Here is a 25,526-nt window from a genome sequence, read left to right as displayed (position 1 = left end):
CATAAATATTGGGAGTCATTGTACACAATCTCTCTTAACAGCAATTCACGAGAATGAAAGTGAAGTTTAACAATGTAGATCATCAACACTAAGAAACTGATTACCCATGAACTAAAGAGATGGATGCAGCAGTGGAAAATGGTCATACTAAACCCTTTTATCCCCAGTCTAGCTGGAACAGTCTTACCTGTGCCTGTACTTACTTTTGAAACACATGAAATTTTCAAGGGAAAAAATGGAGAGAAGTTGAAGGCAAGTCTAACCTGTAAATAATATATTCCCATTGCTCTGATGCATAAGAGTGACTTGCTGCTCACAGACCATTTCAAGAGCTTATACAGGGCAATATAAAATACAGCTTAAGTGACTGGCCATGGGAGCAGCAAAACTAGGGATAATAGCTACATTACAGTTTTCCACCACAGTACAGCAGTCACAGAAACAACACCTAGAGCCTTCCACACCATAAACCCAGCTAGGAGATTATTTTAGGTCTTTACCATTTAAACTTTTTGGTTTGCTTTGCGAGACGCCCCAAATTCCCACTTATGCATCTTAATACTGCCACAGCTCCCTCTGTGCAACTGCAATAGGTATCCTGGCTGAGGCGAGACGAATCTCCCATCTCCTGGTAGATCCTTCCTTGGTTTTGCCAAGCGGGTGCATTAAATTCCCCTCTCTCTCTCTCCCTCCTGAAGCTTGTGCAGTCGATACAAACGGCCACCACGCTGTTCTCAGAGTGCATCCTGCCAGGTCAGGTTCCAGCACAACATCTTTCTAACACTCCAGCGATTCCATTCGCAGGGCTTCGCGGGTTTAAAAGCGACACTATTCCTGCGGAGAGTTACCCCAACTATTCCCTACAGCACAGGAACTGTAAGGTCACGGAGCGACTGAGCCTACCCTTGTTTCATAAGCAGCTTCCTTCAACAGCTGTAATATCTGGGACGAGTGTTCGGAGAGTGTCATTTGGCCTCAGTGAGTGATTCATTGTATACTGGAAAACTGCTCTGCATTCTTCTGGATGCCTTTGCAGCAAAGCCAGGACAAAGCCCCATTTAGCTGGAAGCCCAGCATAGTGGCTCATTATTCACCTGCCACGGCAGTCACAATATTGTGACGGCTTCCAGACAATGGTGGAAATTTCTACCTACTTTTTTACGGGAACGCATTCCATTTTCTACCTTTTTTTTTTTTTTTTTTTTTTAACCAGAGAACCAGGCACTGCATAAGGACGGAGTGTGGGCAAATGGGAGCCCTTAAGTTTTGTGTAATGAAAGAAAAACTAATTGCCACAGTGCTCTGTGAAGTGCCCCGGGATGCTCCAGGCTCCCCGATCCTGCCTCGGCACCAAGAAGAGAGAGAGGGAATGGGGAGGGAGGGGGAGCAGGAGGGAGGGAAGAGACGTAAACAAGCTACTCAGCCATCTCTAACCTGTCCTTCGGCCTGAGCCCAGTGACGCCCTGGTGCTCTGCCAGCCCTGGGGAGTTCAGCATCCTCCCCAAACCCACTGTGGCCGTGCAGAGTGGGAACCACGGCAGAGCCCCCCTGCTTCTCCCTCATCCAACCACTCACAGAGCCAGCCACAGCTGCTCTCTCCGTACTGAAGACAGTGCCCTCAAAGCAAGCTTATGCAGGAAGAACTAACCCACATCTCTAAATCTGTTTCTTGCATCCAGCTTTTGCTGTTTGATTTTGGGATAAACTGAGTTTAAATGCCACGCTGAGGTAAACACAGTCACTCCAAAAGCGCTGAGTTTAACAGCTGGGGTTTTCCTAAAGTGTATTTTTTCTCAGGGCAGCAATGATTCAATGAAACTACGAGAGGGCTTTAACAGTTTTCCCCTCAGATGCGTGTCCTGTTAATACACTGCCGCAAAAGGCATATCCTCAGTGCTCTTATGAAGGCTTTTAGCAGAGAAAGATTTCTACCTCAGCAGGGAGGTAAATAGTATCAGCAGGCTCTACAGCAATACCCGAAATGGCACCTCCATTTAATTTCTACACAGTCCTTCCAGCACTTCTTTGTCTTTGTTTTGGGCGCCACCTCCTCTTTCGTCAAATTCATCACCGTCACATTTGCAGAAGGCGCCTATTACTCCGCAGCTTATACCCTAGTTACACTCCCTTACTGCCTGCCTGCGCTGGGAAAATCATAAAAAGGTATTTGGGAAACGAATGCTTCAAAAAACCATGCTGCATCCCTGTGGAGATTGCCACCTACTTCCTATTAAGCCCAAGCTTGCCATATGTTTTAAGGGCTTTCAACCTCCTTTCTCTCCCGTGCAGTTCTGCAGTTGGAGCGGCGCTGCTAGTTCTGCTGGTAGGATGCGCTTTTTGCTGAGGGGAAGGGAAGAAAGGGACTGAGAGGAGGGAGGGATGGGGATTTTACAACCAAAAGGGGATTCCTGCCTAATAGAACCTGCAATACGAGCAACTGCTTCTCTGGCTGAATTGAGAATTTCATAGTATTCACTGCCACAAACCTATCCACACACGGACTCGTGCAGTCACACCTCCCTTTAACAGGGGTGTCCCTGCTCCAGGCCAGAGACTCCTGAAAATGTAATGATCCATTTAAAAATCCCTGGGAGAAAAGTGCATGCACTTTCCCTTCTGTGCCATCCCAAAAGCTGGAAGAAACCCAAGGGCCATCACGGGCTGGGGAGAAGTGCAGGCTGTACCCTTGCAGTGACAGATTATCACTGTCACACTAATGCTCAAGACATATTTGTTTGTAAATCACAGCCCTCACTATATTTCATGTCATTTCCCAAGCCTCCTGAAGCCAAAGCAAGATGGAAATTTCAGCTTTTTTATTTCTAAGATTTTGTGATTGGTGAAAATGCCTTGCACAGTTGAAGTCAAAACTTCTGGAAAGACGTAAAGTACCTCTTTATAAATATATCTTTTTCTACAATCTCAAAACCAGCAAGAAGTTTCCAATTTTCTATTCTCATAAGGGAGGAAAAAAATTTTAGGGTATTTTCCTTTGATTAATATGAATAACATCTGCATAACTCTTATCATCCTGATCTATAATTAACACCACAATGAAACGCCACGAGCGTTAAAATAATACAGGTATTATGGCCCTTGGCATGTTTATGTCATGTGAGCCCCAATATATGCTTTAGCTACGGTGCTAATTAAAACTTGGACTGCTGTACTCTCCGATATTTTAAAGTTTTACACCAGACTACTGCTTAATCGTGGACTGATGCTTAATTGTGGAAGATCAAGTAGATAATTCTTATTGTGGCTTTCTTAATCCAATGTTAATATAATCTGTAAGGGAATTACAGAGCTCCCCCCAAGCACACCACCCAGAAGTTGAGTGAACCTGCAGAACCATCCAGGCAACAACTGACACAGGAATATGATGGACTTTTTTTTGAAGGAAGCAGTCTAGAATGTGCCTTTGGAATATAAATAGTGCAGATAAGCATATTTAAAAACTGAGTTGCTGCAGTGAGAAACATGATGGGATTCTACCAACACTACTAAGAAATCTACAGAATTTAATGGTTTACTATGTCACTTTAAAGGCTTTTTTAAAAATTCCTTCTGGTCCTACTACAGCAGGCATCTTCTCCGTGTTAATCACATAAACTCTCAAGAAAATCCCTTTGATTTCAGAGGGATGAAGATTTCACTCTCTTTTTGCAGTGGCTGACAAGAGTTTTTCTGAAAGCCTCCATTTCCATGCAAACAAGCATTCTCCTTTTCTCTCTCAGAAATATCTCCTGCTAGATTTTCCACGTGCTTATCAGATTTATAGGATCTACAGGGACTCTTTGTCTGTATTAATCTTCAGAAACTACATTAAAATAACATTAAGGTTGCTGAGTCAAAGACCTGGAGGTTAGGAAACACCGGAATTAAGTTAAACTAATCTAATTTGGCTCCTTATGCAAATGCCTCATGAAACAATCTGCACTCATATAATTACATGCTCCCATCTACCCCATGCCTGCTTTGGAGCAAGGGGAACCTGGATCCTCCCAAAAAAGAGCTGCCACTTTCTTTGCAAGGAGAACAGCGCAGATCTGCCTTCTCTTGACTAAAACTCCAAGGTCTCCACTGAGCTGTGCCCACAAAACCCAACATTGGATGGTGTTTATAGCTCAAAGTGGAATCAAGAGAAAAAAATAAGAAAAAACAGGGAAATGGGCGAAGCAAGGCTGCTGCTACAGGATTCCCTACTGACAGTAGCTGTGATAAACCTGGAGAGAAGCTGAGTGCCAGTGCAGGAGCCATGGGCACCACGCGGGACCCGCTGGCACAAGGTGGTGTCATGGGATGAGATATTCCCGGATCTGCCACCAGTGAAAACTACCCCACAAAGCACCCTGGGATTCCAGGTGGTGTTGTTTTGGTTTTTTTGGTTTTTTTTTTTAAAAAAAAGGGTTTAAAATAAAAGTATAGCCCTAAGTGTTGACACAGTAGGTTCCATGGTGGTTGTGCATCACAAACTTTAATTGTTCTGGGGGCACAAACATTTACGGCCATTCTTCAAAGAAGGAAGCTGCTCCCCACTCCATTCCTCAACGCTGGACCACAGTTTGCTGCCGCCTGTGCTCAGGGTACTCTTGGATTTTCCACTTTAAATGATAACTGGGGTTTTTTTGCACTGTTTCTGCCCCAACATTAATTCTGATTTATGACCAAAATTTTCAGTCTAAGAAGAGATATGAAGACGCAGAGTCATTTCAAATATGATCTGCAGAGGAGAAAAAAAGAAACAGAGGCTATGGCCTTTTTCTTCTCTTTTATATATGAAAAGGTTTGCTTTTGTTTTCAAAACTATTTCAAACTTCACCAGCTCCTCTTGTTGTTTTTCACATTAGAAATGTGAAAATATAGTATTTAATAATAATAGTAGAGTATTTAGTAATAGTAGAATATTTAGTAATAGTAGAAAAAGGAGAGATTTTATCAACTGAGAGGCAGAGAGTCAAATTTAATTTCTGAAAGGAAGACTCCTGACAAAATATTTCAGACAACTAAACCCTATTTTCTTACTTAAAGGTAGGACCCCAATGTAGATAAGGGAGGTATTTTTTCCTGACCCCTAAAAGCTTTGTGACAAGCTAAATCAAATATTCTCCTTTGCGCAAGATAAGCAAAAGATTGGAATTACACACCTTTTAACAGTTTTTACACAGAGAGAGAAAATCATGGTCCCTTTTTTCCCTTTTCCTCAAATCATATATATGATTACTTTTGAATATTTATGTTAGGTACTTCCCCCATCACATCTCAAATTATTGTAAAGAAACCACCAAAAGACACAGGTATAATGATCTGTAAATCAAATAAGTCAATACAGAATGCCTTTGTGTTGATATAAAATACCTGTTTGCCCCACTGCTGGTAAAACACCACCAATTACGCCTTCCATGCAATTGCCACACAGAGGTGAGGATTTTTTTGTCTTCCCTGGAAAAGCTGGAGTTCCATAAACTACTGTCCAGAACAGTACAGAGGATGTGGGCCAGAGGACTGACACAACACGGCAGCAGCTCTTTGGAAGGCTGGATTGTAATCCTCAGGGTTGCATTGCTTTTAAATTTTAATAGCAATACAAGATTAAACAGGGTTTTTCATATTTCTTTTCTTTTTTTTTTTTTTTTAAGAACTTTGCACATCTTTATTCCCAAAACTATCCATGATGTATAAAGTAGCAAGGACTTTTCAAGTCTAATTATTATGTTTTTCTGGCTTTTCTGCTTTATGCAGTTCCGTCAGTCTGAGGAATGAAAATAAAGAAATCGGTTCACTTTGATTTCAGTTGGGTCCAAGTTAATTTTCATCTCAGACAAGCCTGTGTTATTTCACGACAGACTATCTGAAACACAGAAACCCAAAGAACTGGAGCTTAATAAATATTAATAGGATTGAAAATCCATGAAAATGTAGTCTTGTCTTCTATTTTTATTTTGTTTTGATTTACAAAGCTTAAAAATTCATCCTAATTTCATCTAGCAATGGTTCTTTAATAATCAACATGTATTTTCTGTATCATCATTTCAACAATGATTTCAGCTACTACAAGGCACAAAGTAATCAGGAGGTTACTACAAGGCTGTCTTATAATTATTTAATCTCAATACCATTTCGTTAAAAATATATAACACGATTTCTTTCTCCCCACTCAGGAAAGAAAAAAAAAGAGAAAAAAAAAAAAAAAGAAAGAAGGAAAGAAAAGCTACATCCGCCTCCTGAAATGATACTAGCATTTTCAGCTGCTATGCTACACTTGGAGCAGAATTTTCCCACTCACAAAGACACAGATATATCCAAGAATACAGAGTAGTATATCAGTAGTATTTCGGCAATAATATTCAATTTTAAAATTTCAAGCGGTTTTGATTGCAGAAACCAATAGAACGTACTTCAAATGTGAAAATTGTCTGAAAGATTTTTTTTTCTTTTTTTCTTCTAAGAAAACTTAGTTTTTTAGTCCATGAGAGGGAGGGCATTTTCACTATTCGCATGAAGGGAGGGCAGGATCACGTCAGGATCTGGATTACATCAGACTGGCAGCAAGATAAGGTCACTTAGGGATCAGAGATTTTTGCTAATTCAGGTCTCTGTTTTATTACTGCGAGGAATTACTCTGATTCACTAGAAGAGAGCAAAATGATAAAGCAGTTCAAGGCTGCCTACCACAGACCATAAAACGAGCATGGATATTGCAAAGCCACGCTCCTAGAAACACTGGCAATAGTGCGGCTGTCATCGTGTGCCACACACTCTAAGCCTCCTTTAAAAATTTCTTGGCCATTAAGACAACACAGAAAACTTAAAGTAAATGCAATAATTTTGTCACATCTGCTGCCAGAGCAAATGACACGCTGACTCCAAGAAAGACATAAAAGCCATTTTAATTATCTCTCCTTTGAAGGAGGCATTGGCTCAAGCCAGACGGTCTGGGTTGAAATCTGAAGTGTTGCAAAGCTCAAGGTGAAGATTTAAGTCAGATTTAAGGAAGAAGTTCTTTCACAGTGAGGCCCAGAGAACCTGCGGCTGCCCCTGGATCCCTGGAATTGTCCAAGGCCAGGTTGGACAGGGCTTGGAGCAGCCTGGGATAGTGGAAGGTGCCCACGGCAGAGGGTGGATTGGGTGATCTTAAAAGCCCCTTCCCATCCAAACCGTTCCATGACTCCCTGTTCCCCTGATGTGTTCTTCGGACCCTCTCTACTCTGAGTAGCCAGCAGTCAGGGACATGAGGGCGGAGCAGCACTGCAGTGCAGTCAGGTGCACACCCAGGCCAAGAGGAGGTCTGGGCACTCAGCAAAACACTGCTTTTCCCCACCTTTCCATTCAGGAGGTGCGAGCAGCACGCCACGGTTTGTTCTGTGCCTTCAGCATATTTAACGCCGCAATTCACACGTGAACCTCAGTTTTGCAGGGTTGCTTCCTAATTTTTTTTTTTTTTGGCTTTGCATGAACGCCTTTCTAAATAGATGCAGATATAAAGCTGTACAGGTGATACACTAAAAATATAATTGAAGCTGGTGCTTTCATAAAAGCAATTAGCAATCGCTCAAGTTGCAATAGATGACAGCCTCAAGAGGATTGCTGCCCTGGCAGGGAAGTAGCTGCAACTTACATTACAGTCAATGTTCTGTTCCTTAATGCTATTTTGTTATAACAGACGAGTACAAGTTGTTGATTATGTATTCATTCCCAAGCAGAGCTTTTGGCTGATATTTTTAGAGGTATATATCTTGCTCTTCCACCTTAAAGTATTCCCTCTTAAAGTTAGTGACAAAAGAAGTTACAGTAAATAAGCAGATAAATGCAGCTACAAGTAGAGAAGGCGAACAGAAAAATCTTTTCAGCTCAGGGTGAAAGTACATGACCATGCATGTCTTTATTTTGCACAGAATTCATGCAGTGACTACAATTATGCCTATTTTATAGTAAAGTTATGGCCAGACTAACAGACATTTTACAACCACTTTAAACCACTTTTGTGGTCCCCAAGCGTCATCCTTCCAGTTTCAGCAAACTATGGGACAAATCCTGCTCCGATAACAGTGAGCAGCAATGCTCCCACCAGGCAAGGCTTTAAATCAACACCTGCCTTCAGCTATCTCTGGATAAAGCCCAGGTTCCAGAACTGTTCTCCATAGGAACATGCTTAAGTGAGGGCCTTAAACACACATGGATTGAGTATCTGAATGTACTCTGCAGCATTTCAGTGCAATAAACAGCATTTGATCAGAAAAGGAGCAGTGCCCAAAAGTGTGGTCAGCCCTTTGCACTGAGCAGAACAAGGTGTGACCGTATGGCTCCCAGATACACTGGGGTTTTTCTAGAAAAATTGTGTAGTAGAACACATTTTTTTACATGGTGCCTGATAGCTCCTTTGCAGATTGCACCTTTGAATATTCCATTATTTCAAGGGATCTCCATAGCAGCAGTTGCACCACGTGGGGCAATGGCACACTGCCACACAATGAGCACTGCCACACAGGACCTAGCAACACAACAAAGACACGGGGAAATATCACCAGCATCTGTGGGTTTCTGGCCTGTTCACCTCCAGTTACCCTGTGTTGTTTAGATGCACTTGTACCCTTTGTGCTCATGCATCTAAAAATGAAACCGTATTATAAAAAGAAAGAAAATGGTGCTGGTTCAGGTCATGAGGATACAGGACAGATTATTCCTTTTTCTGACCCAGAGTGGGGCCAACTGAGAGGCGTTTTAAAGACTTCTGTTCCGTTTTCAGTCTCATGTGAAGGGTGAGACAGTACAGATGTTAAAATTCACGCCACCACAATCAGAAGGCAAACTATTTCCTAATTACAATACGTGATAAGTGTTTTTTGGCCTATCAGCTTTCGCCACACAATGCTGCTAATGCCTTAAAGCCAATCACCTAAAATTATCTCCTGTGGGTCCTACGACATCTTTCATAGTTCTGTTTCTCCAAAGTATCTATTTGCAAGGCCATCATTTGAAACTTGTTTCTAGTTCCATTTCTCTCTCGACAATGTCTATCCTACTCCATGGCATTTCTAAGTCAGCATTTTTGATCTGAGAGTTTGCATACAGATGCGCATTATGTGAACCTTCTGTCAGGATTTGAGAATTCTCTACAAATCCATCTCCTACATCCCCCCCCCCTCCTTGAATGGGAAAAACTTTGACGATCTTGTTGGTCGTTTGCCGTACACAGTAACACACAGCGCCATACACAAGGCGCCAGCACTAGTATTGTCACTACAATAATCAATACAATTAAACCTACAATCTTCCACAAATCCATTTCCCACAGATACCGGCTGAGTTTACAAAACCCGCTTGGGTGGGCAGCTGATGCAGCTCTTTGCCTCTGGGAGGGAGCAGCCCAAAGACAGCCCTGTGCTAGGAGCTGGATGTGTCACTAATCCCCCTGAAGGGACCACGTGTCCTTGGGAGTCACCAAGCAGCTCACACAGGAACTCCCCACGGTGGGGACACAGATCCACTCAGCCACCTAGGTCTCCTTTTGAGAGCTCCTCTGCCTCCCATGGAGCCCAGCAATCACATGCAGGAGCTGGAAGAGCACCGCTAAGACGCTGAGTGGTAAACACACAAATCAGGTCAATCCTTTTGCTTTCCTTGTAATCCCTGTGCGTTGTTTGCTACTGGCTTTTACCGCTGCCGCCTTCTCCTCTTCGGGCGCCCTGAGCCCAGTGCTCCTGCTCTCCGTCTCCCTCATACCCTGGATTGTGCCAGTGCCTTCTCGCCAAAGCTCCCCTGTTCTGCACGTGCTCCCATGTTCCCTTCTCATCAAAAACTCCCGTGTTCACCACATTCCTCTGCCTTTACATCTTCGCTTCTCTGGTCTTTCCTTCACTGTGAATTCTCTGGAGCGGGGAACTTGCTTTCCCCAAGTTTGTACCAAAGCCTGTAAATTTACGGCACTCTAGGAATGTTTGATAACAGCACTTAAATAATTAATGAAAGCTGCAGCAGCCCTTTCTTTTTTTCCCCTATTTGGAGGCTGTAAGGCAGTGAGACAAGTGGGAAGCAGCAAATATTTCATGGGCTAAGATGATTAGATGTGATTCGCACCCCTACGGGGGGTAACTGACTGACAAATACTTGCACTTAGGAAAGATGGAGATCAACCTGTGCGGGAATTAAAGAAAAAAAAGCATTGCTTCAGCTACATGAATCATAAAAGTGGCCCAGGAGCATCATAAACAGCCCGGCCCCAAAAAATAAACTGCAATAAAAAGAACGGGATGTTTTCATTTCAGCTCCACAATGATATTCCGTCTCTTTCTCTCTGTGTGTATGACTTTGCAGAAGTCCACTCTTTGTCCTAATTTTTCCACCTTCAACAGAAAGAGGAAAATAAAAAGGGTATAATGGCAGATACTAGCTCATGATTTTGCAACCCTAAAGAAGCAGTAAACGCTTCTAAAGTAAAAGAGTAGGTGTAAACATGAAATAAAGACAAATAAGACACAATAAGACTGTGAGAGCAAGAAACAGAAAAAAAAACAGTACAGAAAAAAGATAAAAGAGATCTGTTGTTATAGGAGAAGCTATGATACGAGACAGATGTGAAATCGTATCAAGAAAATTAGAATGGAGAAAAAAGCAACAAAGTGAAAAGAGATTCATGTATCTCGGGCAAATTTTTCAAAATCTACCAAACATTCAAATTCCCTGCATCTGTCTCTAAGCTTATGGCTGTTCATGTTTTAAAAATGGGAATTTGGGCCTGATCTTGTGAAAGTTGATTTGAATTTCGCAGCTAACTTTTCTGTAGACACAAATTTACCCACTGAGTGCACATGGGTCCAGGTGCTTTCCACTGGAGCACAATGCAAAGGATTGTATGGATTTTTTGTCTTCCAAATAATCAATAACATAATCCTGATGCTTATGTCAGTTTTTGCTGCTAAATTTCCTGGCTTATGAAGGCAAACAAGTACTTTGGCACTAAAGAATAGTAACTGCACTTAAAGAAATTTGAAACTGAAAAGTGCAGGGACAAAACCAGAAGCCGCTTTGTCTAGTGCTGAATGTTTATCAGGCAAAATATCACAAAAACATAGGGGGAAAAAAGGCAGTAAATTGCTTGATTTTAGGGCAGCGAAGACTCCAAAATTATTACTCTCCTAGAACAGAGGCATAATGACCAGCCTCTGAATAGATATTGGCACAGCAGGCCACACAAAAGCTCTGATTAGCTGCTGTCTGAGGGAATATTCAATTCTATTTTGGCATTGATTTCTGACCTTTCTTCTTTGACTTTAATTGGTCAAGATCCAAACCTTTTTGAATTTATTTAACACCAGACAACAGTTTCTGAATTGCCAAATTCCCAGAAGAGATGGGGGTGGGGGGGGAGAGGAAAGGCACTTCATAGTTTTTTTCTGTCAGTTCTTCAACTTCAGCTAATTCTGAAGTTGTAAACAACATTTGCAACAGCTGCAACATCACTCGCAACGCAACAGTTCTTCAGCTGGTTTCAGGGAAGGAAAAAAAAAAACAAACCAGGAGCTACATCACGTCCAGCCTGATTCAGATGTCCTTCACCTTCACTGAGAAAGGAGCAGGTATTTTGAAATTCCAAACCTGTACTTTTATGGGAGTATCCAGCAAGAAAAGGATGCGATACAATCTGCTCCAGATTTTAATATTAGACAGAACCATCAGAAGCTTCTTTGTTAACTCCTAAGCCAGTGATAATCCTGCAGTTTTTTCATCTCTTTGCATTTACAGTTAATAATATGTGAAAACACTTTGTGACATTTCAGAGCTGTAGCTGCTGTTTCACAAAAGCCTCCTCACCCATTGATTTACATCCACAACTCCCCTTCCAAGAGCTTCCTTCCCAAATTAAACATGCTAATGATTTTCTATGCAAAATTTAACAACCTAATAGGCTGAACAAGTCAAATGAAAATACACTAATTGTTGCCTTTGATGTATACTATTCTGCCAATTCTCTCATGAAAGCAGTATATTAGCATTAGCTGAAGTAGTTACTAAAATATAGATTAATAAAGAAAAGCTCATATATATACATGCTAAGAAGATGGCACTGCAAACTGTAGAAAACACAACTTCAAGGCTCAGAAGCGACACAGACGGCTATTATACACCAGAAAACCATTTTCAGAGGAGCCCAGAAAATGAGCTACTAAAGAATGAATCACAAACCTTTATCTGAATTAGCCGGCGTTGGTTCATAACACTGGGTTTATGCAATAAAAGTATTCAAAATTAGATTACACAGTCAAAATAATAAATACAGAATGGGATGAGAGAGATAAAAGGCTGGTGAGGGAGCAGAATGCTTTCTGCCTAACCCCAGGGATCTGAAATGAGCTCCCCCAAGAAACTGCCCAATTGCTTTATAAAGTACGATTTCCATGTGCGTGTATTTTTTTACCCAGAGTACAAGCAATAATGTGTTTTAGCCTATGACCAGCATCACAGAGAGAGCTTTAGCGTAGAATTGGTTCATTCCGTCCTCCAGCCCACCTCTGAGCAAGAGATTTGGTGCTACTGTGATCTTAACACACACAAAGAAAAACAGATGCAAACAAACAAAAAGGGAATATAAATATTCTCCAAAGAAATAGTGACACAAAATTACTTTCTATTGCTTTGTCTTTAAGAGTCTGCTTATAATGATTTGATAATTTAATCTAATTGATCTCTCCAAGTACTTCTATGGCTCTAATCACTGTAGTATCTGATTAGTGGAACAGATCTATACTTTATCTCCAGATTTAATAACTAAATCTATACTTGAAATAGAGTCACAGAAGTTCAGCAGAGGGAGAGGGCCAGATGCTGCTTAGCCAGGGGAGGAGGGAGGGAAAGGGAAAAGGCTGCTGGGCTCCAGAATCACTGGAAAGGTACACTTGGCTTTGTGTCAAATCATCCCTCTGCAACCAAAGTCCTTTTGAGGAGCCCATTTCTGGGGTTAGAGGAGGAAAGCAGGAATGTGACATAACTGATGAGGACAGAACCCAAAATGAGCCACTGCCTATGGCCCACTCTCCTTCAAACTGTCTTCTGCACAAGCACAAAGTGAATGTAATTATTATTATTATTATCGGCTCTTTGTTCTCTTTCAGGCTAGCCCTTCATCAGCCTGAAAATGATGACATTTCCTGAATGCATTTCAATGGCTTCTTAACCTTTCTATTTCCCAAGAGCAGGGACAGTGTCATGCAGCACTCAGAGATTTTAGCAGTGAAAAGGTTAACACCCCAAACTGCTAATGATAACAACCGTATTCACTGAGCCAGATAATCACTCACAGAGAATTTCAATCCAAAGTCACTTAAAATTCAAGGAAACCTCTGTATTTCTTTAAGGAAGTGACAGCAGTTAGAAGAATATTCATAATTCAAACAACAGGCCAAAATCTGACTCACTGCTGAGTTTATCTGTTTTCAATGGAGCAATATTAAGCGCTGGCTTTTGCTCTACCTTAGGTGAAACTTATTTTGTGAGATGTCCTCTAACACAGGTGGGCTGGGCAGAGAGGGGTGGCAGCCAGGCCATCTGCACAGCGCAGACATCAAGCATGGAATGGATATGGAGCATGTCTGAGAAGTTATTTGTTTCTTCCTCTCTTGTTTGACTGCTGCTTGTTTGTTGTGCTGATACTCAGCCAAACTAGCTTGTAGTTGAATATGTCAAAGCTCTGGGCAGAAAAACAGCAGCTAATATATGTTAGCAAACTCTGGAGAGAAAAATAGTTTCTGCCACTAAAAACTGCAGGGTGGAATTGTGCGCTGCCTTCTTCTTCACCTTATTTTGCCTAAAGGGAAAGAGCCTTTTAATCCTATTTCTCTGCTCGGTTTGCACAGTGCCTGGCAGCGTACACCTGCTTCAACGTGTGTGTCAGGAGCCTTCTTTGCTGTCAGATCCCTTTCCTGGCTGCTCCCTGCTCATCATCTGTCTCCCAGCTCACCTCTGCGGGCGGGCGTCCCTCTCATGCCCAAGCACATCTCAGCAGCCTTCGTTCAAAGATGTCAGGGGGAGACACAAAGTCAGCCTGGCGGGAGCACAGGACTGGCTCACAGTGCAAGGGGCGATGCTCTCTGTCACACGTGAGCAGCAGGGAGTGAAAGGCACCTGCAATGGGGTGTGAGGGGTTTGCACCAACAGCCACAAATTCAGGGTGCAGCGTGGAACTTCGTGGGCACTTCTTCAGCTGGCATCCGCGAAACTCTATAAAAACCATTTTGCATGATCCTGTACCACAGTGTGCTTCTGGCCAGGCAATGCCTTCAGTGTTTGAACTGCAAGTGCATGATGTCAGGAATTGCAGTTAATCAAGGATTTCATGGTGCTTTAAAGAAAAAAAACAATCGATGCATCTTTTCTTTCTTCCTTTGTGTGAAACCTCGTCTACGTAGACTCCATCTAAAAGAGAGTGCAGGTGCTTCGGCTCTTAAGTATGGCAATTATTTATTGCCTCAGAAGTTATTGTTTTGAGCAAAAGCAATCCATTTTTCATTAACCAGTGGCTCAGTTAATGACTGAAAAGTGTAGAAAACAAACTTCATTCACTCTCCTCTTCCACAGAGCAGAGCTATTAATTGATTCATATGGAGGGCTTCTTCATCTGCATGAAGCATCAGAGAGAAACAGGGAAGGATTAAGATTTTAAAATCTAGGTTTACAGCGAGATTTCTTGTGAAATTTCATGAAATAAACCTGCCTCTCCAACAGCCACATACAGCAATATAGATCCAAAGTACTGTACAGAGCACAGAAAATCTCATTAATAAAACCAGTCTTGGGGTCAGTAAGGGTACAAAATCTTCTGTTTGTCTCACATAGGTATCTAATGGCCTTCAGCTATTAAGTCCTTTTTTAAAAAAAGAAAATCCAAGTTCTTTTTGGGACTTTAAAATCAGTATGAAAACAAATGAGTCACATCAATTTTGCAATCAAGTAAGACAAATAGTACTGGCTTTCCTTTGAGCTCTCAGGTCTGATTATGACTGTTAGATGTACATATATACACGTAGATAAATGCATGCCTCCTATTCCCTTACCACTGGGTCCATCTCATTAAGACTATTGCTTTGGGAATGAGGATTCCCAGAAAATGAGTTCTCACTGGGTCAGCTACATGCAGCTGGTTCTGTTCTGTTTGCCTGCTCACTACATTAAAAATAATATGGTAAATGATTTTAAATTAAAAGAGAAGAGTAATGTGGGCAGAAAATAAAAACAATCCCTGCAAGGGCACTGTAGGGGGGTTGACAAGAAGACTGGTGCAAAACTTTGGGTTAAAGGGCAGAGAGTCCTCAGCAAAACACCCCAAAAATAGGAGCAAATCGTGGCAGCCTCAGCAAGGAACCTTGACACAAGGTGGGATAAACAGGGAGCTCATCTCCATGGGTGGGTGGTCTTTCGTCAGCCCAGGGCATGGCGAGAATTATTGCTTCTCCAGGATCCCCTGCTCCTCAGAGCTTCTCTCCCATCCTTTTGTGGGAGTTTAAAACCCTGCGTTAGAGCAGACCCTGCAAGCCCTCCTCCCCAAGGGAGCTGAGTGAATTAGGTGAACTCCACAGAAGGTTTGTCTAACCTGCCCGGCTGCAGCCCAAGTAAGTGGGGGGAATGTGCATGAGTCATTCCTTCCCCTGGCCAAGCTGGGAGCAGGGAGTGGAGGAGGACCCCAGCTGGTAGGTGGGAGGGAAGATGGGAATGGAGCCCCCCAAGGGGTCTGGGCACAGCTCCAGCCTGCCCCAGCAGCAGTGGGGTGCTGTCCCCGGCAGAGCTGAGGCGGGTGACAAGGTAAGGGTGGCTCCTCGCTGCCACTCGCGCCACAGGGTCAGGGCTGCGCACTCATCGGCGAGCAACACCCCGTGTCAGATGTCAAACAGAATGAAAAAACAAGCTTGGAAAGTCTACATGTCTTACTGCCGTTTTTAATGACTTCTAAAATTAGCTGAAGGAAGAGAAGAGAAGAGAGATCGTCTGTACGCTACAGAAGGTTGACACGAAAAAGGGTGAGAAATCTGTGATCCTGAGGTTTTGGTAGATTCTGGCATATGTTATCCTTGCCAGTTATTCCCCACCTACTCTGCAGGAGAAATCAGGGAGATGCTCCGCAGGGTTCCTCTGTAACCATGCTGCTTAGCCCACCTCCTGTGCCTGGAGCATCACAAGATCTACAAGTCTACAATAGGATTTTCTTCTTCCCCTTTCCCCAACACCTGGAGGTGCAAAATTTGGACACTCCATTGAATCTCAGCGTGTAATAAAAACCTCCTCATATTTGGTGGAGGTTTCTCATCATCTTCAGCCAACTGTTGGATAAGTTTCTGCCTCTGTTTGGAAAGAAGGGTGTCTAAGTACAAACTGTGCTTGGTCTGGGCTGAGCCTTCTAGAAACATTCAGCAAGCTGTGCAGTCTTCTTCCTACGCAATGCACCTTTCCACTAAAAGTCTGAAGACAGCTTTCAGGTGTAAAAATATGGAGAACAGAAAGTAAAGACAGAAAGGCAACAGAGACAAATTTCTTTCCGTGAGCTTTGTGAAATATTTTCTCAAAATAACTTTGCAGGGGTTTTACTGCCAGTTCATAATGTGGATGAATCACTTCTGATATTTCTGATAAAACAATATTCAAAACTTCAAAATCTCTTCCAATTCATTTATGCTACCATTTAATTAGGGCTTCTGCAATATGTTACAAGGGCGTCATTATCCCCTATAATTGTATAATAATTACAATTTTTAATGAAATAATTGCAAGTACACTAGATGTGTAGATATAATTATGGTAATTACATAAATACCTGATTTTCAGCTAATAATTAAAGAAGGCCTTTACAAAAAGGGGGAATTTAACAAATGGAAGCTTTTCAGAAAACAAATACAAATAATAAATAGCTGCCTCTCTTCTGTCAGTTCTGCCTCACTAAAGTATCTCTCTCTTTCTGTATGTATGATTTTCAACAGATTATAAAATAATTTAAAAACTACTGAAATATTAAACCACACCAAGAGACCTCCATACTTCGTCTCTGCAGGGCCTGATTCACTGGTATTAATATATCCAGTGTTTACATTAATATAAATATGGCCAGTGAAACTTAATGTTTCTAATTTGGTCATTAATATAGCCCAAACAATGATTCTAGGAGAGGTCAGCGTCTCATTTGAAATGCAAATGACTGTCAGTGGCAGGAAGATGTGAATAGTGCCTACAACAACATACAAACTGTCCTGCTGGCTCTGGTTTCCTCCAAACTGTGTCTTTTTGGTCAAACCTACTGGCTATGCCCTCATTAACACAGAAACCCAGCAGAAGATGCATTCTCTACAGGGAAATGGTATTTCCGTAAAGGAACTACTTACAGAACCTCATCAGCTGAAAAAAAAAACCCCAAAACCAGTTCTTCAACCAGGGAATTTTCTTTCTCTTCCAACACATTCCTACGACTAAACTTGGCTGTGTGTTTACTGTACTCTTAGTATGAATGGGAAAGTCAAAATCCAACCTCACAAAAAGCATGCAGAGAACTCTGCCAGGGCAGATTGATTCTTGCTCTGATAGCACCAAGGGATATTAACAGAATTCCCACAGCAGAGGAATTAGCAACATGATTTACTGCCGCTGCTGAAATGTTCCAAAACACTTTGGCACGCCTCTGGAAGGGGAAATCAGCTGCAGCACCTGGGCTATGCCATTTCTATGTCTCTTGCAATTCCTGCAAGAGAAGCCCTGAGGAAGCTGCAGCTCCAGGCAGAGACCACTGTGGTCCCTGCACTGTGTTGGGATGAAGGTGAAAACATGCCTGAAAGTCAGCTTTGTCCCACTTCCCTTAGCCTTGCATTGTTCAGTGCTGCTCCTTGTTTGGATAAATCCCATTATTACAAGCATGAGAAAGTAAAATAAGAGATATTAATATTAAAACAGAAGGAAATGGTTTGATGTCCCGAAAACAAATCTCATTTGTGGTAAGCTCATTAAAGCAGTTGATTTCTGAATGCCGAGTATAATTATTAATACCATACATATCAAAGTGGAGAAGACATGTAAATTTGACATCATAAAGTAAGTAAAAATGAAGAAGGCTGAAGAATTATGAGTGAAAAGAATTTGGAAAAAAGAAAAAGAAATTGTACTGGAGCAATATTGAAGTTATAAGCAGATTATTAACATTGAGAGATGATCCTTAAGAATGGTTTGACACATGTAAGCATCATGTTTCAAGCTTAAAAAATATCCCAAGAATACAAAAAATGTTTGTATCCATGTGTATTATAAGGAAACAAAGAGATGAAGAGCATTAACACAGAGGAGAGCAAAGGAATAATACCACAATACCGGGGGGAAAAAAGCAGAAAATAATAGCTATCCAAATGCCATATTAGTTACTCAAACGTTCCTCCTGAAAATGTACAAATACACTTATGCAGTTATTTTTTTACAAGATTTGTCCATTCTGGCTTTAAATGATAAATTAGAAACTAACAGATTGAAAGGAAAACCATCTCACAGATGTTTACTGAGTAAAGCCAGCCCAAGCCAACAAAGGCCGGGGGAAGAAGCACAAACCAGTTTTATCCGACTTAGCATTATCAGGGTAGCAGCACTATTTTAGAGCCTGTGTGGGGGAGGTTGTAGAAAATGAAAAGCAAGCAGTAAAATAATGGACAAGGAATGGAATTAGATAAGAATTTAAGACCTGTTAGAGCTATAAGCACTGTCAAGGTATATGAACACAGCAGAGACAGCACGACGGCTGTGTGGTCAGCAAGAGCCCAGAGCCCAAACAACCAGACATTTACAGGGGACTGTGACCAGTGCTGATGGCATTTAAGATGACTGGAGTCTTAAAATACAGTCTGCAGAGTCTTCTATTGTCAGGCATTGGCTCACCCAGAAAGAGGGCAGGAGAAAGTACATCAGAGTTTTAAGCATTTTATTTCAAATATGACATAAACCTACAGCACATCTTTGAAAAATGCTGCTAACCGACACTAACAGCTTTAGGTTGTGAAAGGATGAAAAGGTCTGTACAAGACAATGTTTGCTTCATTATCTTCTTCCATGTATTACCAGTAGAAAAGGAAATGCTGCAGTGGTAGCGGAGGAATGGAGAACAGGGCTTCAAAAAGGAACAGAAAAATAGAACAATCGCGGTGTCCTGGTGAGGAGCAGTGGAGTCAGGGATTAGGGACTACGTTTGGGCCTGCTGATACCACAGGGATTAAGGATGAGGGCTCTTCAGCCAGCATCCAGCATGGACGGGAGCGAAATTTCAAATGTGTGCAGGCAGCTACTGACACAAATAATCTACAGGCAAATAATTTGTTAGAAATTTTCAAAGTGGCCTAATGAAGATATAAACCCTTTGAAAGAGTTGATGTCCCCCAAAATACACACAAAGGCAGATTTTGCAAGCTTGGCACTCGTTCTCAGGAGACCCAGAGCCCTGGCAATGGTCTGCAAAGGCATGTTTTCAGCCTACTGACAACATAACTTCTTTTGACAGAGCTCTGTCTACAATGATGGAGGTTCACACCTTAGATTTCATATTTTCCATTCACATGGCTGTGAAGAAAGGAATATTTCAATAATTCTTGACAATTTACCATCTACGCTTCCATTACTTTGATACTCTTTTCTAAATGACATCTTTAGAAAAAAAAAAAAAGAACACTGATAACCAATTGACAACTTTTGCCAGTGAAAATACACGTTTTAAAGGTCTCAGCTTGTCCTTCTCTTGTTGATTTCAGAGCTGAAATGGGTTTACAGAAAGACCTTCATTTACGGGAGTCCACAGGACCTGCACAAGTCATATTAATTGTTCTTTTCCAAGATCTGATGATAAGTAAACAGTTCCAGGGTGGTTAAATGGCATATTGGAACAAAGACTCTACAGCAACACAAGGTAACAGGTGAAATTTCTGTTTAGTCTTCTAAAGAATATTTCACATTGCTAAGCTTAAAGCCCTAAGGTTATCAGAGCCTCTTACAAAACAGAACTGATGTAACATATTCTCTATTGGAAACAAAGGGAGATCAAAGCAGGATGAGATTACAGCAGTGTGATTTGTGTTTCAGTTCCATGAATATATTTGTGTGTATGTACATTTGCTCCTGTGCGTCCATAGTAACCACAGCCATAACCCAGAAAGTACGATGTGGGGAGCTTTGCTCTGAAAATCAAGTAGCCCATTAGGAGGCATAAATATTAATAGAGCTGTCTAATCCTACACTCTCAAATGAGGTAGTTCAGATCATGAGTCTTCGCATTTAAAATTTATTCACTGCCCTGACTGGAATAAGAAACAGAATCCACGTGTGGGGAAGTCACTGACACTGGGCAGTCTCTGAGCCACTGATAATTCCTAAACATAAAAGTAAGGATCAAGTGATCTCTTTCTTTATTCTACACCTAAATCTCCTACAAATACTAATTTATCCAAAACTGCATCTGCCTGACTCCATGACATTGAGGATATACCACCTGCAGCTCCACATTTTCACATTGAGGCATCTTCAGGCAGTTTGAAAGCTGCAGCACAGGTTCCTAAAGAAGAGAATACTCTCACCCCAAGCGCAGAGCACACAACACCTGGGGCTTCTTTTAGTGGTCATAAAAAGTTCCAAATTTTCTTCATGTAGTTGTCATTAAATTGGGAAATTCCTGGTGCAAACCGTTGCAATGCAAAGAAATTAATACAGAGTATTAAAAATAGGTATGCAGCTAAAGCAGGATGCACTCGCCCTTCTAAGACATTAGGAAACATTCTGGCTCACAAGTAAAATATTTGTGTTTTGACTGTAAGGTAAATTACAGATCTGAAACGCCAAACAGTAGCGTACTATTCAGGTCATCCCTAGAAATGATGTGACGGTTTGTCAGGAAATTCGGGAAATGCCAGATAATAAACAATACAATTAGCATCAATCAGTAAAATGGTATAGCCTACAATACAACCAGGGTCAATTAAAATTTAGAGTTATGAAAATTAGACCCAAAAAATGAGACACAAAGTTACTCAGATGCCTTTGCACTGGTTTTCCGAAACCAGCCTTTGCAAACACAAGTTTCTGCACATCCAGGACAGAATTAGCAGCCTCTGACCTTGATGTACCTGAAGGAAAACACACAAAACCAGATGCTCTTTACTTTTGAATCAGTAAACCGAAGGTCGAGTAACTGAAATACAGGCCTCCACGTTTAGCAAAAAACACGCCGAATTGGCTCATTTCTTTTCACCCAGCTTCAGCCCATCATTCTGTAGTATCTTCTGTGGGCACATCCGGATCCCAACAGGACGTCATGGATATAATGTTCATTGCCACCTCTAGCACGACTCATGGATAGAATTCCTTTCGTTTCTACATCTGTCTTAATCAGATTGCTCCCTGTTCTTCAAAATGTCAAATTTTCTCATGTCCCTCAGCTGGCAATTAAGTATAAATACCAATTTATTTGTCTAATTCAATCTATTTCGTGTATTAAGGAAGAGGCAGATCATATGCAGCGACAGCATATGGCTGCTGATTCAGTCGTTTTGATCTTATACATCCTTTATGAATTAAAAAGGCGATGTAAAAGTCTGCCTCTGATTTCCAGATATCCTCCTTCCAATAATTTTTATCACTAACTGTGATGCAATGACTGCAACCTAAAAATCCAGCAGAAGAGAGAATGTTGGGCCTTTCTTCTTTCTGCTACAAAACTGACACCTTTCCAAGCTGTGGTTGCTGCTCAGTTGCTGTGACTCTATTGCAGTTTTGTCCTGCAACTCGACTCCTTTTGCCCCTGGCTGTGGGGGCAATCCCAGCCCAGGATAAATCTCAGGTTATGCACGGGTGAGTAGGTGTAAATTCCTCAAGGAACAGAGATTACCGCAGATATCTCAGGCGCCCAGCTGAAGGTATGCAGGAGCTCTCTGCACTTGTCAACAGCAAAAGGTGGGGTTTTTATTGTGCTGTGTGTGCAATGAATCTAAGTGGAAAGGTGCCTACTGAATTCCTAATAACTCTCTTCATTCTCCTTCAGGCCCACAGGAAAATAAGCATGACTTTCTCAGCTACTGGACTCTCCCTTCCTTGACTTTTGCTATTCTTTCTATTATTATTATTTTTTAAATACTCTCCCATATGAAAGATGCTCTCCGAGAACAATGATGGGGATCTGCATCTTTATTTATGACTTTGTGAATCAGCGTCTGGGTGATAGGAAGTGAAAGTTGCTCAGCTAATTACACACGCTTGATGAACTGCGTAATAACTGCTGCAGCACTGCACATTAATTGAATGCATATAAATGACAGCAGTTATTCTAACTTGAATGATGTGTGAAGAAGTGACGTTGCTCACAGTACCCTGATTATCTTCATTTCCAGCTTTGGGAATCCAGCTTAAACAATTGTACTTTTACAGCACCGAGCAAAAATTCCCCAACAGAAAACAGAGGATGCCTCAAAGCCTGACACTTTAAACACAAATTGCTTTAAGTCACTGCAAGTGGATTTAGACATTTTTAAAAAAGGCATACATTGAGCAACTACAATTAACAATTAATAATTAACAGCTAACTGCAACCAGCAGCTAGGAGCTGCAAGAGCTAAAGCCTTGGGAGCAAGGCCACCTTAATTTAGAGCCTAGATACTGCCTTAAAAACCTAATGCAATGTTTAAAAAGTTACATTTTGCCCAGTTCTAAACATTTCTGCTACGCACTTTCCTAAATTGTATATGTTTTGCAATAACAGGACTAAAAAAATATGGATTACAGCTAATAGGCAACTGTGCATGTCCACAGTACCCTTTGTTTGCCCCAAAAAGCATTCTAATTCACATGTAGTCCAGCTCTAAGGTAACACGTTATTTTAAAGAAAACAATAAAGGAAAAATCATTTGATGCAAAACAAATGTGCAGAGTACAAAATTAGTACTTCAAAACTAGCACCAAATGCCTCCTTTGAATCAGTACCAAAATAGACCTTCTCTGTTGCATGTCAACTGCTCGAGGAATTTGCAAATATTCACAAAGAAATCTGCAAACTCTTCCATACTATTTAAGACAGAAAGGGGAGAAGCCAAGTTTCCAAAGCTTCCAAAAGCAGTCTATTTCCCAAAGTACCATGTCACAATATTTTAACAGTTCCCTACACCCCTATTAAGAGTTTCTGGGCCTGACAAAGAGAGCTGTAATCACAGAATAAAGGAAACCAACGCTCACTTCTAGAAGTGTGTAAACAAAAAAAAAAAAAAAAAAACCCAAAAAAAACCCCACAAAAAAAACAAAAACAAAAAACCCTAAACGTTTTACATCTACACTTCAGAAAAGCTAATCCTGTTGCAAGAAAACTGGGAGTATCCTGGAGAAAGCCAGTGCAGGTCTCAGCCCTGCGTTGCTCCAATGCTTCCCAGCCATTATGCCGCAGTTCTGGAAGGGAGAGCTGTGGGCTGTGCCAGCCCCTCCAGTGGTAGCAGCGCCCATCCCGGGGCACAGAGCTCCCTCCTCCGCATCCACACACAACACCCTGTCCCCTCTGCTGCCAACAGACACTGCCCAGAACCTCGAGGCCAAGAGAGGAGCTGCCAACACAGCCACTGGAGAGAGTGCCAGAGAGAGATGATCAGGTGCACCTGAGTCCCGGCTTTACAGAAGTTATCTTCTCATCTGCTCTACACGGACCTCTCTTTTAACACCTCTCCACCAGGACAAGACAGTCCCTAACAGCTCACAGCACCAGCAATCAGCCTCTTTCACCTGTATTATTCGTTCTCCTTTTGCAAGGTTTCGATCTCTCCCCCATTATTGTTTGGGTTTGTTTTTTGTTTTTATGTCCACTTTATACATACCTCCTTTTCTACAAATTTTCTTGCCGGGTTTTCTGGCACATTCCTTGGATATTCTTTTGACTGAAAAATGAATAGAAGACTAGAAAATAACATGGAGCTCCGTCACAGACAGTAGGAGCATGCAACACCACTATCTAACTTAAATATGACCTGCTTTATTAGGTGCGGAAGATTCTCAACTTCTCGTGCCTGCACATGCAAATGGAAAAGATGTTGATTCATCTTCCCAGAAGTCAGTGGGTGGCAATGAGAATTAGGCACCAACTTTGACCTAAAAATTACACGTGCTGCGGAGGAAAAAAAAAATGAGTGTAGACAGAAAGAAAGAAAGAAAGAAAGAAAAAAAATAAAACAAAAATCAAAAAGCAAGGACAAATACACACTGAGAAAAGCAGCATGCACACATGTAATAAGCTGGCATGCGACCAGAGAAAGCCATGCGTGCTACCGGTACACGTGAATTAATATTGTTAGAAAGTAGAACAGGAAAATAAAAAGATCTCCCTGTTTCGCCTGCTATCAACTCACCATCCTCGGTTGGGACATAGATATTTAAATAGAGGCAGTCTTCGTTCTGGTCTTGTACGTAGGTTGAAACTACATCCAAGTTATTAGTAAACCACACGGGAAGCATGACTTCAGGCAACCTGCCTTCTATAATGTTCTGGGGACACACTGGAGCAAACTGGGTGGTGTTTTTGGTGTCTGCCCAGGGAGAAGGAGGCTCAGGAGGTTGAAAGCGGCGCTCCCCCGTTGGAGGGGCAGCGTAAGGAACCCCAAGAAACTGGATAACGGGCCCCAGAATTTCATTATTAAGTTCCTTCTTAATCCCTCTTATCTTGCCAAAGTTGGTGGTCACCACCGGGTTGGTATCATCCAATTTTTGGGAGGACACAGCGGTGGCGTGGAACAGAAATCCGAGCACAGAGAAAGCAAAAGTGGCGCTCCATCCCGTGTGCAGCAGGCGGACCGCCGTCGCTCTCCATAGACAGTCCAGCCACACGGATCTTGGAAAGGCCATGGTCCCACATCAGTTGTGTGGCTACAGCGAAGCAATCTGATTTGTATCCACTGGTGTAAAAACACAGGGCGACCGGGGGAAACAGATCACGTTTCCTAAATAGGTGCCTGTCAGAAAAACCTCAAAAGGCTTTTCATGCGGTAAGTATCTTCCATTGATTTCACACTTATTGAAGCTGCATCTTCACTCAGCACTATTTATCAGACTACATCCTATTGACAATTCTGTTTTCCATAGCAGCAATATGAAGAGAGCAGCCATTTACTGCAGGATCCCCGCTTATAAATCAAATCCAGTTAGCCGCAGGTCTATATCCTGGAGAAAATGAAAATAAATCATTAGTATGAAAGAGCTAATATGAGCAGAGTGATAACTAGGTGTTTAACACCTTATTTGCATACATTAATATTTGCTAGAGTCATGTAAGTTAAACTGCAGTAGTTTATGGGTCCATGAAATGGCAGGTTACTGTACACCGATTGCTGGATTACCTGTTATGTCACCTGTTGAACTCATAGACTTCTCAGGAGAAACACGACTCACAGAAAATACATTTTTAAAATTCACCTTTTCAAGAATAAGAAATTTACTGCCAAACTACATTACATAAGTGTTTATGTTAACATTTTTTTTAACTTAATAAGCTCATAATCAACTTTCACCTT

General features: G+C 41.7%; 1 protein-coding gene across 5 annotated transcripts in view; it reads right to left on the bottom strand.

Annotated features, from left to right (window-relative positions):
- NLGN1 (neuroligin 1) overlaps nt 1–25,526 on the bottom strand; it is a 323,041-nt gene that overhangs the window by 276,645 nt on the left and 20,870 nt on the right. For all 5 annotated transcript variants that reach the window (XM_066193755.1, XM_066193754.1, XM_066193757.1 and 2 more), the window contains one exon: nt 24,369–25,176. In XM_066193755.1, coding sequence (XP_066049852.1) covers nt 24,369–24,861 — 493 coding nt within the window. In that variant the 5' untranslated portion in view covers nt 24,862–25,176. The remainder of the gene's footprint in view (nt 1–24,368; nt 25,177–25,526) is intronic.

Source organism: Chamaea fasciata, unplaced genomic scaffold, assembly GCF_029207755.1.
Source record: "Chamaea fasciata isolate MVZ Bird 193981 ecotype frontalis unplaced genomic scaffold, bChaFas1.0.hap1 SCAF_11, whole genome shotgun sequence".
NCBI lineage: Eukaryota > Metazoa > Chordata > Aves > Passeriformes > Sylviidae > Chamaea > Chamaea fasciata.
The sequence above is the reverse complement of the archived record's forward strand: the minus strand, read 5'-3'. Positions and strand labels throughout refer to the sequence as shown.